A 21,043-nucleotide genomic window follows, 5' to 3' on the forward strand; every position below is an offset into this window, starting at 1 on the left:
CCCATGTTTTCCGACTGTGAAATCACCTAAACTTTGCCTATTGGAGATGTAATTTTCTTGCCCATTAAGGCAAAAGAAGCAGCTATTGGATATCACAGTAGTTCTAAGATGTCAATGGAACCAGGTTTTCCTTTGCGTGTAGAAAGGAAGTATCCACTTACCCTTCCCTAGAGGGAGTGCTAAGGGCATCCGGCAAATCATCAATGGCACTCCCCAATGCACGAGCACCCATTCTGGAACACCCGTTTAAAAAAAGTTAGCAGACCTAAGATATTGATGTTGATGCTGTAATTGGGTATCGCTCTGATATAATCGAGCGGGATAGTACAAGAAAATTAACCGATATGCCAAGACATTAATCAGATGGTTTGGACAACTTGAGTGGAAAAACTCAATTAAAAAGACTAAATTATTGAGTGGGTGTTACAGCAGACCAAGCACTTCCTTTGATCTCTTGATCCTGACATGTGAGATATAAACGTTAATGCAGACAAATAACGTTTAGATTTTAACTTTTGAGGTGAGAATTGAGATCATTAAAGCTTTGAATTGATACAGTGATGACTTGAACAACATATGATTTAATTCAACCCCAATTTGAAAATAGGGCAATATTCTTCATCTACCATGGACTCCAGTAATTCCTATCAGTACGTTTAAGTGAAAAATGCTGAGTTGGATGTGCTAACAAAGCACCTTCCAATGTCAAAAAAGTTCATATATGATGCCAAAAGGCGAATCAGCCACTCCAAACTGGTACCCTCCCATTTTCTCACAGATAAGCCATGTAATGCCTAACAGCGGCCAGCAAGATTCGAAAAGGTAATGCAACGTGCATTCTAATTTGAGATCCAAATAAATACAAGATCTGCAAATCTTTATCTAAGAGTTCATCAGAAGTGTGAAATGCACACTGACGCTCTCCCGACATTTCAAAAAGATAGACATTTGGTGAACAAAATTATAAGGATGACAAAATAATTAGTCAGGCACCAATTTGTAATGGAGGCACCACGAGACTTTACATCTGAAGCCATCAACCATTCATTCTGCTATAGACGTTCCATTTGTTTTTCAAAAAACACCACATTTAAGTTACATCTATGACAGCCGCAAAGGATCTTACATTTAAAAACCATCGAAATATCATTTTCTCTGCCATAATAAGTAAAGGGACAATTGTAAGATGGATGCATGGCCACACGAACCGGAATATTGTTTTACCTTGTTGTAATTTCTTTGATCCTTAGATAGTGCTGGAACAAATATTCATAGTCAACAACTGGGAGTTCCCTATTATAAATCAACAAATAAAAAAGAGGAGTATTAAATAAGCACGAGAGAATAAGTGAGATAGAAGGACATCACCAAGAGGAATGTAGCATAGATATACACTGCAAGAACCAGCTCTCTTAACGCTGTTTCCACGTCGTTGCAGAACATCAGGACCAAGTCCAGGAAATACATGGAGCCTTGCGGTTTTGTTTGATAAGCACTCGCAAAATTGCTGTTCAACAGGCCCTAGAAAAGATATAGCAAGACTGATTTATTAGAATTCAGTGAAGCTGGTGTTTAACAAAGTCATATGGATTATGATAACATTTTACCAAACTATTGACAATGAAAACTGGTAAGTCCGCCCCCAAAAAAGTCCATCTCTCCATGTTTCACTAAAAACCAAAAGCTTGTTTCGAAGAAGGCCTCCTTTGTCTTAAAATGGAGCTAGTAAAACTGCGTCAAACCTCACCAGACTAAAAGAGTTCTACGTTTTTCTTCCCTACAAATTAAAAAACCTTCAAAGAAAGGTGGATACTTGTTCCTCCAGGGTACTGATGAGTGCATGAAGCCCGTGCACAAGAGCATCCCTCTCAGAAGCCATTGCTCAGACAGAGAACCTGAGAAGTCTCACGCACATGAATAGAAGAGAAATGTTATAGAGAGAGCGTCTGTATAAGTGCTGTGTGGGTTGCGTGAGTGAACCCAATAAGGGTTTACAGACGGTTGCACTGACAAAGGGTGAATCATAAATGAGCTTGCATGAAGCGGAAAATGAGAATAGGGACAAAAGAAGAGTGATCGAGAAGAAGGCCATGCCATGCTTTCTGGGAGTTTGTTGGACTGATGGTAACGCCTCTCCATCCTCTGTTTTTAAGCGGGTTATAAGAGGGAAATAAAACCATTTATTGATCAATCGGGAAGAAAAATCTGGAGATATCAATCAAAATCACAAACCAATTCTTGAATATGTTAGAATTAAGAGATTGACAACTCTTGTAAATATATTATTCTTCATTATTGTATTGTTTCCTTATGAAGTTTGACGTTTGTAATATCTTTATATAATGGAAATCATCTCAACAATTGTACGTTGAGATTAAGAATCAAAAACCTTTGTTCTTTTATGATATCATAGCAGGATCCCTCCCTTAGGAGTAATTTGAATTCCGAACCTACAAGGGCAAAGAGTGAATCACCATAACAAAAGGCCAAAACCAATTGTTATGCTTAAAGTGTTCTGCGTGTCTCACTCTAGGGACTAGATGCCCAACCTAAGCTAAGTATGGTCCAATTCGATATAATAATGCTATTCATCATACTATTCTTAAGAACAATTATAAAAGGAATGTTGGCTTGGTGTTCTGCGAACTATTCTATGACAAAGAAATCAACAATCCATGACAGATGGTAGTGGTCCACAAAATCTTACAGAAGATTCTAAGTTCAAATCTTTTAGGCATCTATCTGCCTCTCTAGTGCATATTTCCGTGCTCTAAGTTAATGCTAAAGTCTAGATTACACGTAAGGGGGAGCGTTATAATATTTACATAATAAATCACGTTTTCATCTAATATTTTAAGTTTTTAAAACAATCAACGGGAGATGGGTTTTGTTTCTGACAAGAAATGGGGCATGGAGAGAAATTTTTCGTTTGTGTCCATCGGCAACGCTAACATGGAGTAACGAGTTAATTACACGATACCCGCATCGTATGGACTCCAGCCACAAATCTAATGACTGAGAAGACTCATTTAGGCTGAGGGCATGGAAGAGTTTCCTGTTGGAGTGCGCCTTCCGTGTTAATGCCGATTACTCTCTTTCACGCATCTAAAAAATTTACCGAATTGCTTCTTTCAAAGTTATAAAACTTCTGTCTACATTCTTTGCTCATCAGAAATCGTGTTTTATTGCTTTTCAGAAATCAAGGATTAATTATGTGACAAACAAAGTTCTCTTACGCGATTGATAGTTTTATTTAAATTTTGACAGATGGGTGCGTAGATTGATTTGATCTAAAGCAGCTTCTGAGCTCCTAAGCCTGAGCTGATAGTTGAAATGCGATGGACGACTGCACAGGGAACAGAATAGGAATTATCAAAATTGTCAACGCGTTACAGTGCAATGCCTCCTATGACGTTTAGGCCTCATTCTCAAGTCCTCCCGAAAAAATGGATTATTCAACCGCCCACTGATAAAAGAATTTCCCCCTCTATACCCCGAGAGTAAGGGTAGTGGGTGACTCTACTCCCTCCAGGGTTTACTCCAACCGCGAAGCGGCGCACAGAGGTTTCCTGAGTTACCAAAAAACAAAGAAGAAGAATTTCCCCCTCTATCTGCACATATAATTACTTGGCCATGGTATACAAGTAGGAGTTGCAATAGGATCTACGACATCCTTTCTATAACAAAGGAGACCCGGATCTCTCCAGTACCAAACTTGGTATAGGGATACTTAAATATCAAAAGTTAAGGTACACTCAAGTGCTAAAATCAAAGCAAAATAGATTAGTTAAGTGCCAATAGCGAGAAAATTCGGTCAAAATGCTGATGTGGTGTTTTTCCAGCCAGACAAATGTAAAACGACGTTGTTTTGTATGCTAACATGGCTAGATAAGCAAAACGACGTCATTTTGCCTCGGATTTGAATTTTAATATAAATATTAATTAAATTAAATTTAAAACTAAATTATTTTAGAAAGAAGAAGAAGAAGTTGCAAAGGCGAGCAAGGGCTTGCACAACCCTTGCCGTTATTCAATCTCCCCACCCCTTAAAATTAATAATTTAATTTATATTTATATTAAAATTCAAATAGAGACAAAACGATGTCGTTTTGGCTCTCATTTGCTGACTTGGCTCTCTGGTGATCTACATAGATGAGCTATATTAATAAAAAATTGCAACATAGGATTTCTAGCTAGAGTCACCAAATTAGCAGTGACATTTTCTTAACTTTTAACATTTAAGTATCTCTGTGTCAAGTTTTGACACTTGTATTATTCTTTTGCCTACAACAAAGGTAAAAAGTTGCAAGAAAAAAAAAATTGAGTGGAGCGGACGACAAAATAAGGAGCATTTATTAGGTCTGCACAGATGAAGAAAACAATCTCCACTTGCAATTTGGCAACGTACACATGAGTACAGCAAAGTAATGATTTATACAGTCTCCAAATTTTCAATGAGAGGAAAACTAACAGCTTCCATGCAGAAATTTTCCTGTTTGGAACCCCACCTACAAGCATGAGACCCCAAGTAATGAAGAACATAGAACTTTAGGTAGTGAAACAGCGCAAACCACAGAATTTCATAAATGCAAAAGAAGCAAAACACCGGAAAGTTTGTCGAGATCAGCAACCGAAGCTTTAGCTTCAGCATAATGTCCACATCATAATCAACTTAATGCAAGCGGAGAACATTATGAGACATGCAGCAGTAAAGCAACTTCAGCAAAATGGAACATAGGCTTCTTCTATGTATAATAGGACAGCAACACCAACATAGAAATGTTGAGCCATTCAAGGCACGAAAAGACATTACTTATACAAAGGGCAAATCTTAATGCTCTGACACAAAACAACGGAACAACAAAATTCGAGCAAGTTCAGATGCTCAGATGATATGAAGACGATGTAATATTTAATGGACTCTTAAACTTCTCCAAAACGGAGTTTATTTCATGACATAGGGATAGGGGGCCTTGATGAGACACCAATCATCCGGTTTTACTCATTGTCATCGGAATTGGAATCTCCTGCAAGGGTACGCTCAGAGTAGATAATCCTGCGCTCAAGCTGCACAAGTAAGAATTAATGGCCGATTGCAATGCATTTTTATTTTATTTTATTGGGTCGAAAGATTGAAATGCAATAACAAGTTCATGCATCAACCAAATGAAAAATAGTCTCATATTACCCTGGTGATGGCCCCCAAATGCGGACGCAGATTCTCGAACCCCTGATGCACATGACGATGCGCCAAGCTGCACCTGCAGAATGAGCATTGTTAGTAACTAATCCGGTGAGTCCATTAAACTTCACCCGATGTCATCACCCACAGCAGCACTTCCACAGGGATTATTAATCGCGTCCATTGCCTTCAACTTGTCTATTAGTCATACTATTATCTTTCCTTCATAATCTGACTGTCCATTGCCTTCAACTTGTCTATTAGTCATACTATTATCTTTCCTTCACTCGTGGAATAAAAGCAACCACTTACTCTTCTACAGAGGCACCTAAAATACTGCAGTGGAGTTCTTCGAGCCCTTGCCTCATCGCCGAAGCGCCAAAACTGGAACACCCGTTTAGAATAATTAGCAGCCAGGGTGAAGTTAATTAATGATCTTATTACTATGGTTACATATCGTAGTGATATGATGGCGTGGATACTATGAGAAGATTAACTGATATGCTATGACAGTATGACATTAATCCAATAATTTGGACAAATCAAGCTGGAAATTTTAAGAAATAAACCAGAGATGGAGTAATACAACAGCATGTTCTTCCTTCGATCTCTTAATGATAACACTTTGAGACTCTGAGATATATACAGACAAATGAGATTCTAGCATGGTGAGATTATCTACCTCTGAATCATTATAAAATTATGCATGAAACCAATCAACAGATGATCTAGCTTAACTCCAATATGGAAGTAGTTTTTCATATATAAGTAAGATAACTGCAATGTTCTTCATCTACATCAAACTCTTTAGAGATTCAATCAGGGTTTTTTGAGGAAAATTTGCTGCTTGGAGCACGCAAAGCAGACACCTTCCAATATCATAAAAATGAATATCCGATCCAATAAGGCAAATCAACAGTCAAAAATAACTACTAACCAACTTTCTTATAGAAAGGCCATGTGATGCCTAACGGTAACAGCTGGAAACATACGAAAAGATAACCTTTGCGATTTCCAAATCGAGACTTGAATAAATCCATGATACCTCGACTTTGACTGAAAAGTATGCCTCAAGTTTGAAAACACAAAAATAACGGTTTCCCGACAATCGACATGAAAAAATATTGATCATACGGCGACAAAAGTATAAAGATTGCAATCGAAGTAGTCAACCTCTTATTTTTTCATGGAAACAACATGCGTCACTTATATGTAGTACAGCTACAAAAAGTCTTACCTTAAAATGCCATTCACCATGCATATTCTCTACTATAAACCTAATTAAGATGTGCCAATCTTGGCTAAAAGTTTGCTGGAGTTTGAAAACGCAAAAATAACTGCTTCCCAACAATCAACGTCATAAAATATTACTCATACGACGACAAAAACGGCAATCTAAGTAATCAGCCTCCTGTTTTCTAATGGAAACATTATGTGTCATTTATATGCGTTACAGCCGCAAAAGATCTTACCTTAAAATGCCATTGATCATGCATATTCTCTACCATAGACCTAATTAAGATGTGTTAATCTTGGCTAAAAATTTTCCAGAAGTTTGAAAATGCAATTATAACACATATAAACATCATAAAAAAGGGAAACCGAGCATGAACAAAATATAAAGAGGACAATCTAAGTAATCAGCCTCCAAATTCTCTCACGGAGACACCCTCTAGGACCAATATGCGTCACAGCTGCGAAAGATCTTAAACTAAAGGCCATCGATCATGTAGAGTCTCTACTATTATCATACATAAGCGACAGAACAATCATAAAATTGAAGCATGGCTGCATGAACAGGATTAGTGTTGTCTTACCTTTGTACAATTCCTTTAACCTTTGTATAGTGAACATATATATCCGCAAAGCACACAAAACAGTCTTTCCTATTAAAAAATCAGAGAAAAAAAGAGTTAAAAAGAAGCACGAGAGCAAGTTAGATAGAAGTCACGTAATTGGGAATACAACAGAGAATTACAAAGCAGAATCCAGATCGCATAGTGCATCTTGAACTTCTTCGAAGAATGTTCCCACCAACACCAGGAAACACGTGGAGTCATGAGTCGGTTTCATAGCATAATTATTCATGAACTGGGTGTCCAGCAGGTCCTGAGAAAAGATTATCTTAGAATTCGGAAAACTTACGTGACACAGCATTGTTTGGATGGACTTTGTCGTGAACATTATAGCAGATTATTTTCACCATGAAAATTGCTAAAACTTTCACCAAACAGGTTCAATCCGTCCATGTTTCACTGAAAAGATAAGCTAGTTTCCTGAAAGGGGCCACAATTTTCTCAGATTGGAACTAGTAAGACACTATCAAACCTTTGAAGAACGGAAAACTTTTTCCAATTTTTCCTACAAATTTATTCAAACCATGAAAAGTGTAGTCCCTTTAAATCTTAAATTAGTAAATAAACAACTTCATTTCGTTTTCAGACGCAAAATTTCTAAAGAAAGATTGGTAATGGGATACTTCTTCCTCCAAGGAGAAGATGAGTCCATAAAGCTCCAAAAGAAGCTGATCCCGCTCATCAGCCATTGCTCTGGCACAAATAACCTAAAAAAGCTTCACACACAACCAAAAGCAGAGAGAGTGAGAGAATCTGTACGAAAAGTGTGTGGATACAGTGAATGAACTCAAAAGGGATTTATATAGCGGTTGCACCGGCAAAGGTTGTTCATAACTAAGCTTTGCGTGAAGCTGAAAATGAGAAAAAGGACAAAAGAAGAGTAATGGAGAAGGGAATGCCATGCCATGTTTTGCGCAAGTAAGTTGAACTGGAATCCTACTGTCTTTCCGTGGCTAGGCTATGTGCCAGAGCTGGCTTCGTAATGCCTCTCTTCTCTGTTTTGCAAGTTTGTAATGAGGTGGAAACACATTGGAAAGGTCTAGGATATGATGTCGTATGGTACATTAAAACGAGGCTATCGGAATAAGATGAAAGGAACAGGAAAGAATTACTAAGCTACTGGAATGACAAATAAGTAAAATTGCTGCGTTTGTTAACACACCGGAATGGGGAAATGTCCTTTTCTGGCTTGTATTTTATTGTTTGAAATTGCTGTGTATGATAGCAAATCAGGTAATTCTACTTACCATATCAAACCGTTTCCGTCGAAGAGTTATCAAAAACCTAGGATTACTTAAAAACTCCCTTGTGTGCTGGCCCTTTTTATTAAACCAGTTCCCAACTCACTCACTGTCTCACCTTCCGCCATTGGTAATGAAAATGCCAGAAGGCAGGCAATTTTGGATCCCAATTTCTATTTCGAATTCACCTCATTCTTAATGGTTTCATTCTCTAGCGGATGCTTGTATCGTTACGTGTTGGTTGCATCACTAATGCCGCCTCACAAGTCAACCATAATGTCCATATCATTTGAGCCTTAGCTGATTTTCTATTTGACTTGCAAGAAAATTCTCATTTTTAATTAACTGACTTATTCGCATGACATTGTCACGTGATATATAATGAATTCATAAGAGAGATTTCTCATTTATGGTGGTATGGCACATTGTTATATTTTATCTTATTTTTGTCATTGTTTAGTACATGCATCTGAGTTTTTTTTTAGGTCAGACATTAACCTGAGTTGAAGTGGTGAAAATTTTGCCTACTCTCGACTCGTGGTGAACAGATGGCCTGAGTCCTAAGAAATGGTAAATCCCACGTGAAACTCACTTATCATTAGGTAACACTCATCCATGTGATGCTAGCTTTACCATTCAAGGACATACCAAAGAAAGAACTTCCGACCAATAAAAAGAAAAGAAAAGAACTTACTATTCAAGGGGGAAAAGATCTAAGACGTTATCATAATTTTCTTCTTTTATCAAATTTATCCTCAAATTTTCTTTACGTTCATATTGGTTTTTTTAGTGAAAGATCTGAAGGTGCTTCTAGAATGATAAATCCATCCTTGCGCCTTGATTTTCAGCATATCATTAATATGCAGCAGCTAAAAGCACAATTGCAGATGAGATTCTTCTTTTTATAACCCAATGATGAGCGCAGAAGCATAGTACCACCAGTTCTCAAGCTGAAAATTCTATAACGCCCCAATTAATTGCGTCAACCCTGAAGGTTGCGAAGATGAGAATGAAAATATCAAGTTTATTTTATATTCATTGGAGATTAAAGAAACGTCTGAAAAGGTGGAAAAAAAAAAAAAAACAAAGAGAGTAGTATATTATTGATAGACTTCCTGCTGCAAGCTACACTTTCGAACCAAAGGCACTGTGCCACAATGAAGAAAATGAGGACTTCTTCGATCAGAAACCAGGTTGCGTTATTATTGCTAGTGAAAGTATTGTTGCTGTCAGAAAATTCAGGGTCACTTATTTCGTAGACAGCCGCTTCTGTTCACTGATAAACCCTCGTCCAACTTACTGCACAAACATTGATTGGCGATTGTATACAAGGAGTTGTTCTTGCTGAAAAAAAAAAAAAAAAAAAAATGGAAACAAGAAATCTGGCCATAGGGACAATACAAGAAGTATTTATTCTGTCCTCAAAGATATATGGGGAGAACATTCTCAACAGGCTCGATCGAGCTCTTAAAGTGTGCGCAGTTGAAATCTAATCGGTTGAGCAATAGATTTGACTTGTATACATGAATAAATTTTATTATTGCGCAAGAAGCTGGCCTGTTTGCAATAGTACATAAAATAAGAATTTTAAAAAGAAAATTGTCGAGCAAAATCCAGTCAGCTATGGAACCCTACTTGATCAAGAAAGCTAGAGAATTTGCTCAATATGCTTAAACTATAATACCTTAGACTAATATCATTTATCTTCTTTTTTATTTATTATGATAGGTCTTAATATGTTCAGCCCCATAAAATGAAATTTAAAAGAAAATAATATGACATAAGAATTTGAATTTTCCAAGTTGACGAATGTTACTGGGAACGTCCCAGAAATCTATGCTATTTTATTCTAAAGCAACAACAGTAGTAATAAGAATCAGAGTTAAGATACAGGTTCAGAGCAATATTAGGGTTTTCAACAGTAGGCCTTAACCATACCAGACTTTTCATATTCAACCGGTTTGTTAAAGTCAATTTTAAACCTTGGAATCGATAGATCCGTCCCTGGAAGTCAAGCACATAATTTTCCAGCAGCCAATACGCATCTTTCTTGGTTGAAAAACAGCATTTTGGCAAAATAACACATAAATCAACTTTTCAACGAAAAGCAAACTAACATTATCCATGAAGAAATTTTCCTCACGAGCAAGAGACCCAAAATAATGAAGGATATAGAACTTTAGATAGTTGAACACGTTAACCCAAACAATTCCACAAATGCGAAAAGGAAAACTTTCTAACAGAAGGATAAAACTAGACAGCTTGTCCAGAGAAACCACAACTTTTGCTTCGGCCTCAACTTAACATCATAATCAAGTCGGTGCATAGGGATAAAGTAAGACGTGCAACACAAGGCAACATCAACATGTTGAAGCATAGGGTTCAATTTATATAAGGATAAAGAGAAGCCATAGAAGTAACAAGCAACGCCAAGCAAGAGGAGTTCAGATGTTCGACACATGAAATGACAACATTACTGGTACTAAGAGCAAGTTTGGTTGCTCAGATAGGAAACAACAGAAACAACATAAGGAGAGCAAGTTCAGATGCTCAAACAAGACACAACTAGACCATAAGTTTTTATTAGACACTTAAAAACTCCTCCATTATTGCTTCATTACTTGGGGCTGGCAAACTTTGATGAGACACCGGTCACCCAATATCAGTTGTCCCCTGGCCCTCTCAGGTTGTGATCAAGATCAACGATCCTGCGCTCGAGCTGCAAATATGAGAATTCCCCTAGTGAGATATGACAAGGACAGATCACAATGCATTAACAAATTAATTCAGGCAGAAACAACATTAATATAAGTCAATGGCATTTTGTTTCTCTTATGCCTCATCAGCTAAGAATAGTTACATCTTCGTGGGTTCAAGTTATCACATGTTTCATAATACTTTTATTAGCAAGAAAAGAAGAAAGAAGGAAAATGACCCTAAGCAATGAAGTAGTCAATAGATTTCTCAGATCTTCAGGAAACCCCTATCTCTGTCTCAGCACAGTAGTTTTCAATTGCATAACTATCGGCAATGGCTGAAATATCAACCGTTGAAGGTATAAAGCAAGATGTGGAAGAATAGGATCTGGACGAGTAAAGGGTTCTGGGTGCAAAAAGAGGTAACCTAGAAAGAAAGGTTAACAATCAATTGAAATTCCTAATTTGTTAGATAAGAAAGCACAGTCATTTTCCACATTTTTCTAGTGGAGACACAATTCCGGCAGGTCTCATCATCACACGCTGCTGTTCTAGATTGCCAGTTATGGTTTTGATCATCTCATACTCCGTAGATAACTACATGCAATTTTCATTTGGTTACTGCAGTTAAGGTTTTTATGCTACCTCAATAATGGTATCCAAGTGCGGACGGAGTTTATGGTACTCTTGATGTATACGAAGCAGCGCAAAGTCGCACCTGCATGATAAGCATCCTTAGCAACAAATCCAAGCAAGCCTTTAAACTTCACCATTAAGACATCAAGCATAAGTAAGCATGCCGATATTTTTATGTGGAATCAAAGTGTTCCTTACTCTTCCTTGGAGGAAGAAGCAACACCAAGTCGCAGCACCTCAAGCGGCAGGTTCAGCGCTGAAGCACCAAAGCTGGAAAACCCATTTAGAATAGTTAGTGGGCCTAAACTAATGATCGTATCACTACAGATTAAATATCATTATGAAACGATGGAGCAGGACAGTACGAATCAATTATTTGATATGGTACAACTGACAAATATTTGATATACCATGACCTTGATAAGATACTCAGACAACTCAAGCAGAAAATGCAATTGATTGACCATAAACCAGAGATGGAGTATTACAGCAGCATGTTCTTCCTTTGATCTCCTTATGATAATGCTTTGAGATATTGACATAAATGTAGACAAACAAAATTCTAGCGTGCAAAGCCTAAGTTAAGAGGAGAAACTGAACACTGAATCATTACATTTTGTTCCATGAAAACAAATAAGGAACGATATAATATGCAAATACTCTTTCATAAGGTAAGTAACAGCAATATTCTTCATCAGCCTTTTAAATCTTCAGTAATTCACCAGTAAGTTTTAAGTAAAAAACATTACTTCAGGTATGCAAAAACGAACACCTTCCGACATCATGAAAGTTAGTATACAATATGGAAAGGCAAATCAGCCAACCAAAAATAACTACACCAATTTATAGACCACGTGTTGGTAATTAATGACTCGAAAGATTCGGAAAGATAACCTATTGTAAGCTCTAATTTGAGATCAAAATTAATCCAAGATGTGTTGATCTTGATAGAAGAGTACATTTGAAGTTTGAAAATGCAAAAATAACGCCGACATCATTTAATGGTAATCATATGCAAAAAAAGGTATAAACGACAATACTCGACCCCGAGCTATTTTGTGGAAGTACCACATGTAACTTGTAGGGGTTGCGGCCGCAAAAAGACGTCACCTTAAAAGGACATTGATCATGCCTATCCTCTCCTGTAGGCTAAATAGATCCATCGATCTTGATCTAAAAGTTCGTTGGTGGAAAAAACAAAAATAACGCCTACCAACACATAAAAAGGTAAACATGCAGCAAACAAAAGTATAAAGAGGAGAATCTAAGTGATCAACCTCGAATTTTTTTCACAGAAATACCCTCCGTGACTTATATACTTTGCAGCCGCAAAAGATCTTAACAGTAGAATCCATCTATCATGCGTAATTCCTACAACAGACCTAAATAAAAGAAAGACCAATCGTGAATCGATGTATGTCACATAAACCATATCGTTATTGTCTTACCTACTAACTTTCCTTTTGATCTTTGCATGGTGCTCACGTATATCTGTATAGTTTACAGAAGGATGTTCCCTGTTAAGGTATCAGGAAATAAACAAAATGAGTCCGAAATATGCACAAGAACGAGTAAGATAGAAGCGCCATTATAAGGATCGCCACAGAGAATTACAGAGCAATGGCGAGATCTGTCATCGCCCTTTGAATATGGTTATGAAACGACTGGACCAACTCTATGAAATGCATGGAGCCATCATCCGGTTTCATCTCATAATTGACGGTGAATTGTTCATCCAGCAGGCCCTTGTAAAAGATCAACACAAGAGAAATAAATTAGAATTCGATGAACTTGCTGCATATAACAGATTTGAATTGAGTTTATGATATCTGTCAATTCTTTGCTGCACTATTTCACAATGACATCTGTTAAACCTTCACAAAACATTTTCAATCCGTCTATGCTTCATTCAAAACCAAAAAGCTTGTTTAAATGAAAAGGCTACCGTTTTCTCAAATTGGAACTGGTGAAACAAACGGTTTCAATTTGCCGATGTTTCACTCAAAGCCGGAAAATTGTTATGAAAAAGGCTATTTTCTTCTTTAGTTGAAACTAGCAAAACATTTTCAAATGTCACTAGCCTGAAAAGATTCTACCCTTTCCCTACATATGCAAACCAAGGAAATGGTGGTTTCATTCACCCTCGAATGAAATAAACAACTTTGGCCAAAAAAAATTAATACAACAAACAACACTGTTTCATTTTCAGATGCAAAAATTCAAAGAAAAAAGGATAACAGGATACTTGTTCCTCGAGGGGGGTGAACATTGCATAAAGCTCGTCAACAAGAGCATCTACTTGGTCGGCCATTGCTCAGACACACAGAACCTAAAGATCTTTTGCACGAACAGAAGCGGAGAAAGTGGATTCGAAGAGAATCTTAATGAGGGCTGTGTAGATTGTGTGAGTGACCAAGAGCCGGTTTATATAGGCGATTGCACTAGCAAAGCTGGGGAACTGAGCTGACGTTGAGGCTGAAAATGAGAAAAAGAGACAAAAGAAGAGTAATAAAGGAGGGAAGGCCGTGCATGCTATGTGTGAGTGTGTGGAACTGGGAGTAACTGCCTCTTCAATGGCCGGGCTATCTGCCAAGGCTGGCTGTCTAACGCCTCACTTCTCCGTTTTTAAGCTGGTAATGAGAGGGAAGCGCATGAAAATGGTTTAGCTCCTCTCACCAAATGGTGCACTTAAGGTCTATTTCGTTGTAACGGAGAGATGTTATGGTTGGAACTCTTGCCTAGACTCAATCCATAGTAGATTGAGGCAATCGAATCGATTGATCTAGTGATTCCCACGTGAGGCTCACACGTATGACAATACAAGTATGTCCATGACAGACTGATCTAGACAAGATTTCACTGGTAACAATGAGGGAAGGCCAAATCCTATCTTACCTTTTTTCGCGTTTTTGCCATTTGTAGTACATGCACCTCTAGTTGAGGTGTCTTTTTGGTGGATTCCTAATTACTCTCTTTTCCCTTTTTGGACTGTACTTATTACTTATCCAACAAATATTCTTGTATTACCAAATGAGGAGAAAAAAATCGGATACATTACCAAAACAATTGAAAAAAAGATCTGGGACATTACCAAAACCATGTTTTGCTGAATTTCTTCGCATTTTCTTTAATTTTCATACTGAATTATTTTTCACGTTAAATTTCTAAGATGTCCTTTAGAAACTTCATAAACCGATCGCACTTTGATTTTTAATATATTATATATATGCCAAAAATATTATATGAGCTGGAGAAGAGATCGAAATAAGTTCTTTATTTTCTTCTCATTGGTGATCCTGTTGTAAGAAACATCGTAAAGGTTAAAGAGAAAATTTATCATGTAGAGACTTTCTATAGCTAAGTACATATTCATTTAAATGCATATTATTACCGTGAAAAAGAAATTATTTTAATTTGAAATGACGTCGAGCAAGTTTAGCAAAAGAATTACATTATGTGGGAAAATTATTGATAGAACTTCGCTGGCATGTTAAGCTAATACGAGTTCCTTTTTCAGTAACTTGACTTGATCTTAGTACAGCATTCCGAACCATAAGAGGAAACCCAGCTGGATGGTTATCCCATTACCCCAGCCAAAATGCAGATAATACCATTGTGGTAAATTGCTGTACCTAAGGAGAACCAACTCATATTCCATCTAAGGCGACATCCTTGAGTCCAGATATCTTTATTAGGTAATCAATATGTTGAAAATTATACTGAAAATTAGAATATTCTTCTTTTATTTTTCCTGGTAAACTAAAAAACTAGATTATTGAACAGATAAGCATTCAACCATCTAAATGCACAAGCAATTATTTCTCTAGAGAATTGCAGAAGGCAAAATAGTAAGGAAATTCATAATTTCATTCCAGTCACCCAAAATAAAGAGTAGCTGCAATAAACATAATCAAGACCGTCATCTTATTTCTCCAACATAAACAATTGGATATATATGAAACTAAATTGAGAGTGTAATATCTATGCAAATTCTACTATTGCATCATGGAAACCTGTCCTGTGCACCGCCCAGCAAAATAATAGGGGGAGGAGAAGGATGCGTTTAGTACACTAGTTTGCAATTTTTGTTGGAAATTAATTAATCATTATTCAACTATTAAATAGACCCATATATGAGGGGAAAAAATACTTAACCTATCTATACAAGCAAGCAACCGGCCGTTGTGAATGGCAAGATGTAAGACACAATTCAGACTATATAGCTCTGCTTCAAGTTCTTCCGACCGCGCTTCCTCCTTGGGTTTGCACCAATCATGCAAGAGAATGCATTAACTAGCGCGGGGTCCTCATCAGTTATGAGAATCTTGGCAGCACCCGGATCAGCAAGCAAAAGCTTTGCCACAAGATAGCCCGCAATTGACCAGGTCTGGAATAGGCGGGCCTGTTTGCCGATGAATCTTGATCTTTTCGTGTCATAGTATTCGGGCCACCTGTCTCTCGATATGCGTCTTTCTACGATCTCAACGGCCTTTGCAGCAATGTCAGCTCTATTCATCTTTATGCAAGCCACTGTGAGCTGCAAACCACTTTCCCCCCATCAAATTCGAGATCTTATAATTTTATCTTTAATGAATTGAGTAGGTTTTTGTAACAGTTTTGTAAAATAAATACTAACCTGCCAAAGCAGAGTTGGCCAGGAACCTGCATTGTGATAGGACCATGGCCTGCATCAGAGTAAGAATCACATAAGAATACCATATTTAAGCAAAGGAACTATCATGTCAGAAAACACACACATATATATCATTGTCAATCAAAACTTTACGTGTTTTTAGGATCACTTCCAGTGATGATCTGCCATTCTTGTCCTTCAAGAGCAGGATAACAAATCTTCAATGGCATGTCAGAGACTAAATCTGCCCACTTTGCTTCGATGAGATCCAAAATGGCATGGGACTGATCCACGGTTGCAAGCCCACTAACAATGGACCAGAAGTTCCCAAGAGAAAAGAATCGGAAATCCATGTGGGCAGGTTGCAAGTTCCCGATTAAGTAGCCCCCTCTATTTGGAATCCATTCAACCAACCATGGAGGAATTTGATCAGGATAAATGTTGAACTTGTTGACTGCATCGTATGAGTACTCTTCAGTCTTGTACCGGTAAATTTCATTTAATTTTCTTAAATCGATCCAATAATACTCCCTGATATGGAAGGAGAGAGCTACTAGACGATTGTTCAGAGCCCGAATTAGATCAGCAGATCCATCCTCCGGAGCAAGCATCTCACGCGCGGACATTAAGGCAGAATAAAAGAGCGCCTGCAAAATTTTAACTATATCATGTCAGAGAATTTAAGAAAACGTAATCTGTAAGAGAAGATAATGTTATCTGAGTGATAATTAGATTTATCTGTGTTTGCAATCAGATAAACCAATGCTGTGTGAACCAAAAGATTCCTACTCAATTCAAAGGACCAAATTAAATTCACACGGCAGACAAAGAACCATGATCTTCCTCTCATATCCATGTCAAAAAAGGCTCTGATCTTGGCCTGCTCGTGATTTCGCCCAATAATTAAATTTAACTAAGTATGCCACCAAATCTCTAACTAAACACATCTGCAATCCTGCTCCTGACCTGCTATGACTTGAAGCGGTGTATGCCATTAAATCATCCAATGACTACAGCACAAGTACATCTCCAAAACTAAAGAAGCGAGTATTCTCCAAAAGCATCCTGCTTAAGTGGGCAAAACAAAGAAAAATCCAAGCAAAGAGAATTATGTGCACGTCTCTGTAAGAGAAAGAGACAGACAGGCAGACAAACAGTTGACATCCGATATCTTACTTTGAGCAACTGCTATACATGGTTTGCACCAAAGCTGTTGTCAGAGAACCAAAAGTACCGTAGAGAAAAATAGACATTACTTTAAGACTCGACTGACAATGCATCAAAATAAAATCTGTCTCCATTTTGGGTCTAACAGATACTTTTTCATCAGCAGCCACGATATGTAAAAGTGATACAAATGCGGTTTCACCTATAAATGCAATATTCCCTTATTTACCTTGTAAAGAAGAACAGCTACACTAATATACTGATATGCTAAGATTTACATCCCATTTTCTGAGTTGGCAAATTCTTAAAACGTGACAACTAAACTTCATAAGAATAAGCCACTCAAGGCTGAAGGCATAACCAAGCTTCCTCATGAAGTATTCAAAAGCTTCCCTCCATAATTTTACTATTGTGAGAGATGTGAAGCTCATTGCAAGAAGTTGGCACAGACTAGATAAGCAACTCGATCAGGTGCAACGCAAGAAGCAACCACCACCAGTATAATAGGATCTTCATTGAGAGAGAAATGAGATTCCTCTATTTATCCATTTTCCCACTAAGCGCCCACTTGCATATGGTCATAATAGAAAGTACTCTTAAAAATGATCAGTTAAGGTGACACAGAATATGCTCACCTGTATTTCGAGAGGGTGGCCATGGATTCCCATCCGCCGATCAATCATACAAGAACCATCAGTCACCAACAATGTAGGGAACATATCAAAGCCGTCGGCCAGGCACAGCTTTAAAATCATCTTTATTCCTGTTTGAACATCAATCCTCTCTTGAACAGAGAGATCCCCAGATATCTTGCCATACGCACGTAAAAGAATAATCCACCATAAACCTGAAATACAGAGAACAAGATGGATGTTCATTATCAACACGAGAGTTCTTATGTAAAATAAACTATCATCAACCTCTTCTTGAAGCCATAACTAAATTACCAGAATCGACTGGTGCAACGCGACCTATAGCTGCCTCCCCAAAGTCAGGATCTAATACCTCTTCTGTGGCAGAATCATCCCCATCCAAAGGAACTGTGCGAACCTTAAAACTAGCAGGCATTAGACCTTGACCAGGACTATGGCAGTCCATTGTCTTCTCCCAGCTCTGCAACAAGGAATTATAAATTTGCAGTACAAGACATTTAGTTGAGCAACAAAATATTCTTGCTTATTGGGAAAGAAAGAGTAATTCAGCATAGCAGCAAGAAGTTGGAAGCTGTAGCATAAGCATTTATCTTAAAAGCTGAAAGATAATAAAACCATATTTCTCCTAGATGTGTCCCCTTCTTAGAAGAAGAGGGATTAGCAGATGAACTTATGTCATGATTTAAAACTAAATAAAGAATTTCAGAAGAGCTTGAAGAACTATCATATGGGCACACATGATACATATTTAACTTGGCTAAGATGCATTCAGCATGTTCAAACACAATGGAAAGATTAAATTACAAGAATTCTTCCTTTCCTTCAGGTGAAAGGCATGGTGTTCATCCAAACTACAGTAAGAACCCCAAAATTGATGAAGAGCATCTTTCAGTTACAAGAATTACATATCACCATAGTAACACAACAAAGTTCCTTCACCATGTGAGCATATATCCTCAGCACCACTGAAACTAACAGTGACTAACTAAATAAGCTTAGAAACTCAATACAACAAACAAAAATTGACAACAATAATCACACGTAGGAACATAAACAAGGATAACCACAATTGAAATGAGTTACATCAATGGCAATTGGAACAATTTATACCTGCAACTGAAGAGTGTGAAGGATGAAGTTCCGTACAATATCATACTCTCCCTTCAAGAGAAAAGCTATACCAGAAGGAATGAAATCACGAATAAAGACCTGATCGTAGTTCAAAACATTAGAACTGGTTGGATCATTTGCAGCAATAGTTCCAATAGGACTTCCACAGTAATAAACAACTGAATCACGCAATAGATCCCATGCTTCTTCCTCAATGGGGTCAACATTAGCCCTGTGGATGGTACTGCTGGCTATGGGTGCACCATTTGACATTGAATCCGTTTTCTCCTCTTTCAATTGCTTGACATCGTCAAAATTCAGAACATGTGGCCCATTTACCATAGTATTTAAGGGGTTTAAATCATCGGCACTATCAACAAACCAATTTCCAGTGGTTGTCCCACCAACACCCTCAGCCCGTTGGCATCTGCAACTTGAAAACTTCAACCGATCGATTCTCCTATTGTTATATGAACTCCCTCCAAATCCTTGCACCCCACGGGTTTCAGAAGTACTCGATTGTATGCTTGCATAGACAGGGATTTTTATTTTCTTCGATGCACTTCTTTTGGTACTGACCAGACGAGAGTTAAACGAATATGCCAAGCCCAATGCATTAGAACTTGGGTCAGAACAAAGATTGCGTGGAGCAACTCCAGAGAAAACTTGGAGAACTCCTTCAGCAGTGGCCATGGCCCCAATACTTGACAAGCAGAACAAATCTTATTGATATCGATTACAAGTATACAATATTGGCAACAACCAGCAAACCTCCTACAAATCTAACAGCAGGAAATTGACCTGAAAAAGAGATGCAATTGAAGCAGTCATTACCACTACTTCACAACTTGAAGATCAAGAGAACAAGTAGAAAGAAGCCAGAATGCACGGTTGAAGAGCATATTGCAGAAAATGCAGGACAGACGTTAACCTGCAAAATTTATCCAACTAACAGTCTTTGACTTGCAAGTATAAACCCACCCCCCAGTTAAGAGTAAGCTTAAGCAGCGCAACCAATCTTCAGGGCACAAAAGGGTAAAGAATTATTTCACCGAATAACTTCCAAGAGACTCACCTGGCTCGATTCAGGTTAAATTCTGTTCATGTTTTAAACCAAAAACAACATCAACCTCTCTTTCATACTATGTAAAATCACAAATGGCCAAGTCAACAGCCTTTCACATCTGTCAGAACAAAAAAGAATCTATACCCGTATTTTTTCTCCCCATACATCCCACAAGAACATCAAACAGCGCAAAAAACTCGGGTGAATTCAAGCTAAACAAGCCCATCCGAAGCGATCAGAAGCCACAAGGACAACTCTCGATGACAGAGCATGCAGAAATGAAGCCGTAACCAGCTCGGGCAGAGATCAAACAGGAGCAAAACAAACAATCACCGTAATGGGTACTCGCAATCGGCCAAAAAAGATGACAACTTCACACGCTCTCGCGTGGCTAACTCAAGGACAAGAAACTGCTGCCGAAGCAAGAAACCTACGAGCTGGCGGGGATGCGAACGAAGCAAATGCTTCGACGAAGTACCCAGACGATTCGCTACGATACCCGGATTACAGATTAAAGATCCACCCCGGTTCCAAGAATCAGAGCGGCGGCGCCCCGGGAATCTTGATGGAATGAATTCTTGGGTGCCCCACGAAAACGTGCGAATTCAAGATGATAGCATGAGCAAGCTGATGACTTTCCTTGTCCGGAACGGAACAAGACCGTCACTTTCGACGCTGCATATGAATCTCTCGCTTCCCGTTCGCACCGAAATCAGCCGCTTGCTGTAATGAGAACCTTGTGCGAAACGAAAAAGAAAATCAAGAACGGAACTCCTCCGCGTCACGCCTCTTTTCATCCGCTT

The 21,043-nt window shown here is 38.1% G+C and overlaps 2 protein-coding genes across 4 annotated transcripts; both read right to left on the bottom strand.

The window, feature by feature from the left end:
- Positions 1 to 10,767: 10,767 nt before the first annotated feature.
- LOC104454108 lies at positions 10,768 to 15,324 on the bottom strand. The gene is made up of 5 exons (XM_010068849.3): positions 13,226 to 15,324; positions 13,060 to 13,128; positions 11,810 to 11,881; positions 11,621 to 11,693; positions 10,768 to 10,998 (listed from the first exon to the last, which is right to left on the bottom strand). Exons 1-5 carry the CDS (start codon positions 13,318 to 13,320, stop codon positions 10,942 to 10,944), a joined length of 366 nt encoding a protein of 121 aa, XP_010067151.2. The 5' UTR covers positions 13,321 to 15,324; the 3' UTR covers positions 10,768 to 10,941.
- A 136-nt stretch (positions 15,325 to 15,460) lies between these two features.
- LOC104454110 (neutral/alkaline invertase 3, chloroplastic) lies at positions 15,461 to 21,042 on the bottom strand. Of its 3 annotated transcripts, none has more exons than XM_039317124.1 (7): positions 20,740 to 21,042; positions 19,175 to 19,975; positions 18,359 to 18,524; positions 18,047 to 18,258; positions 16,398 to 16,891; positions 16,248 to 16,296; positions 15,461 to 16,148 (listed from the first exon to the last, which is right to left on the bottom strand). In XM_039317124.1, exons 2-7 carry the CDS (start codon positions 19,865 to 19,867, stop codon positions 15,822 to 15,824), a joined length of 1,941 nt encoding a protein of 646 aa, XP_039173058.1. In that variant the 5' UTR covers positions 19,868 to 19,975; positions 20,740 to 21,042; the 3' UTR covers positions 15,461 to 15,821. The 3 variants fall into 3 exon arrangements, with proteins under 3 accessions (XP_039173058.1, XP_010067152.2, XP_039173057.1); XM_010068850.3 differs by having other exon boundaries at positions 20,675 to 21,042; XM_039317123.1 differs by having other exon boundaries at positions 20,574 to 21,042.
- Between the last annotated feature and the right edge of the window lies 1 nt (position 21,043).

Source organism: Eucalyptus grandis, chromosome 7 (assembly GCF_016545825.1).
Source record: "Eucalyptus grandis isolate ANBG69807.140 chromosome 7, ASM1654582v1, whole genome shotgun sequence".
Classification (NCBI taxonomy): domain Eukaryota; kingdom Viridiplantae; phylum Streptophyta; class Magnoliopsida; order Myrtales; family Myrtaceae; genus Eucalyptus; species Eucalyptus grandis.

Coding starts and splice junctions, on each gene's coding strand:
- LOC104454108 (XM_010068849.3), bottom strand. CDS start 13,320: ATGAAACCGGATGATGGCTCCATGCATTTCATAGAGTTGGTCCAGTCG. Junction 11,694..11,809: donor GCTTCTTCCTCCAAGGAAGA/GTAAGGAACACT, acceptor CTTATCATGCAG/GTGCGACTTTGCGCTGCTTC. Junction 10,999..11,620: donor ACTTGGATACCATTATTGAG/GTAGCATAAAAA, acceptor TCATATTTGCAG/CTCGAGCGCAGGATCGTTGA.
- LOC104454110 (XM_039317124.1), bottom strand. CDS start 19,867: ATGGCCACTGCTGAAGGAGTTCTCCAAGTTTTCTCTGGAGTTGCTCCA. Junction 18,259..18,358: donor CGTTGCACCAGTCGATTCTG/GTAATTTAGTTA, acceptor TCTGTATTTCAG/GTTTATGGTGGATTATTCTT. Junction 16,297..16,397: donor GGAAGTGATCCTAAAAACAC/GTAAAGTTTTGA, acceptor ACTCTGATGCAG/GCCATGGTCCTATCACAATG.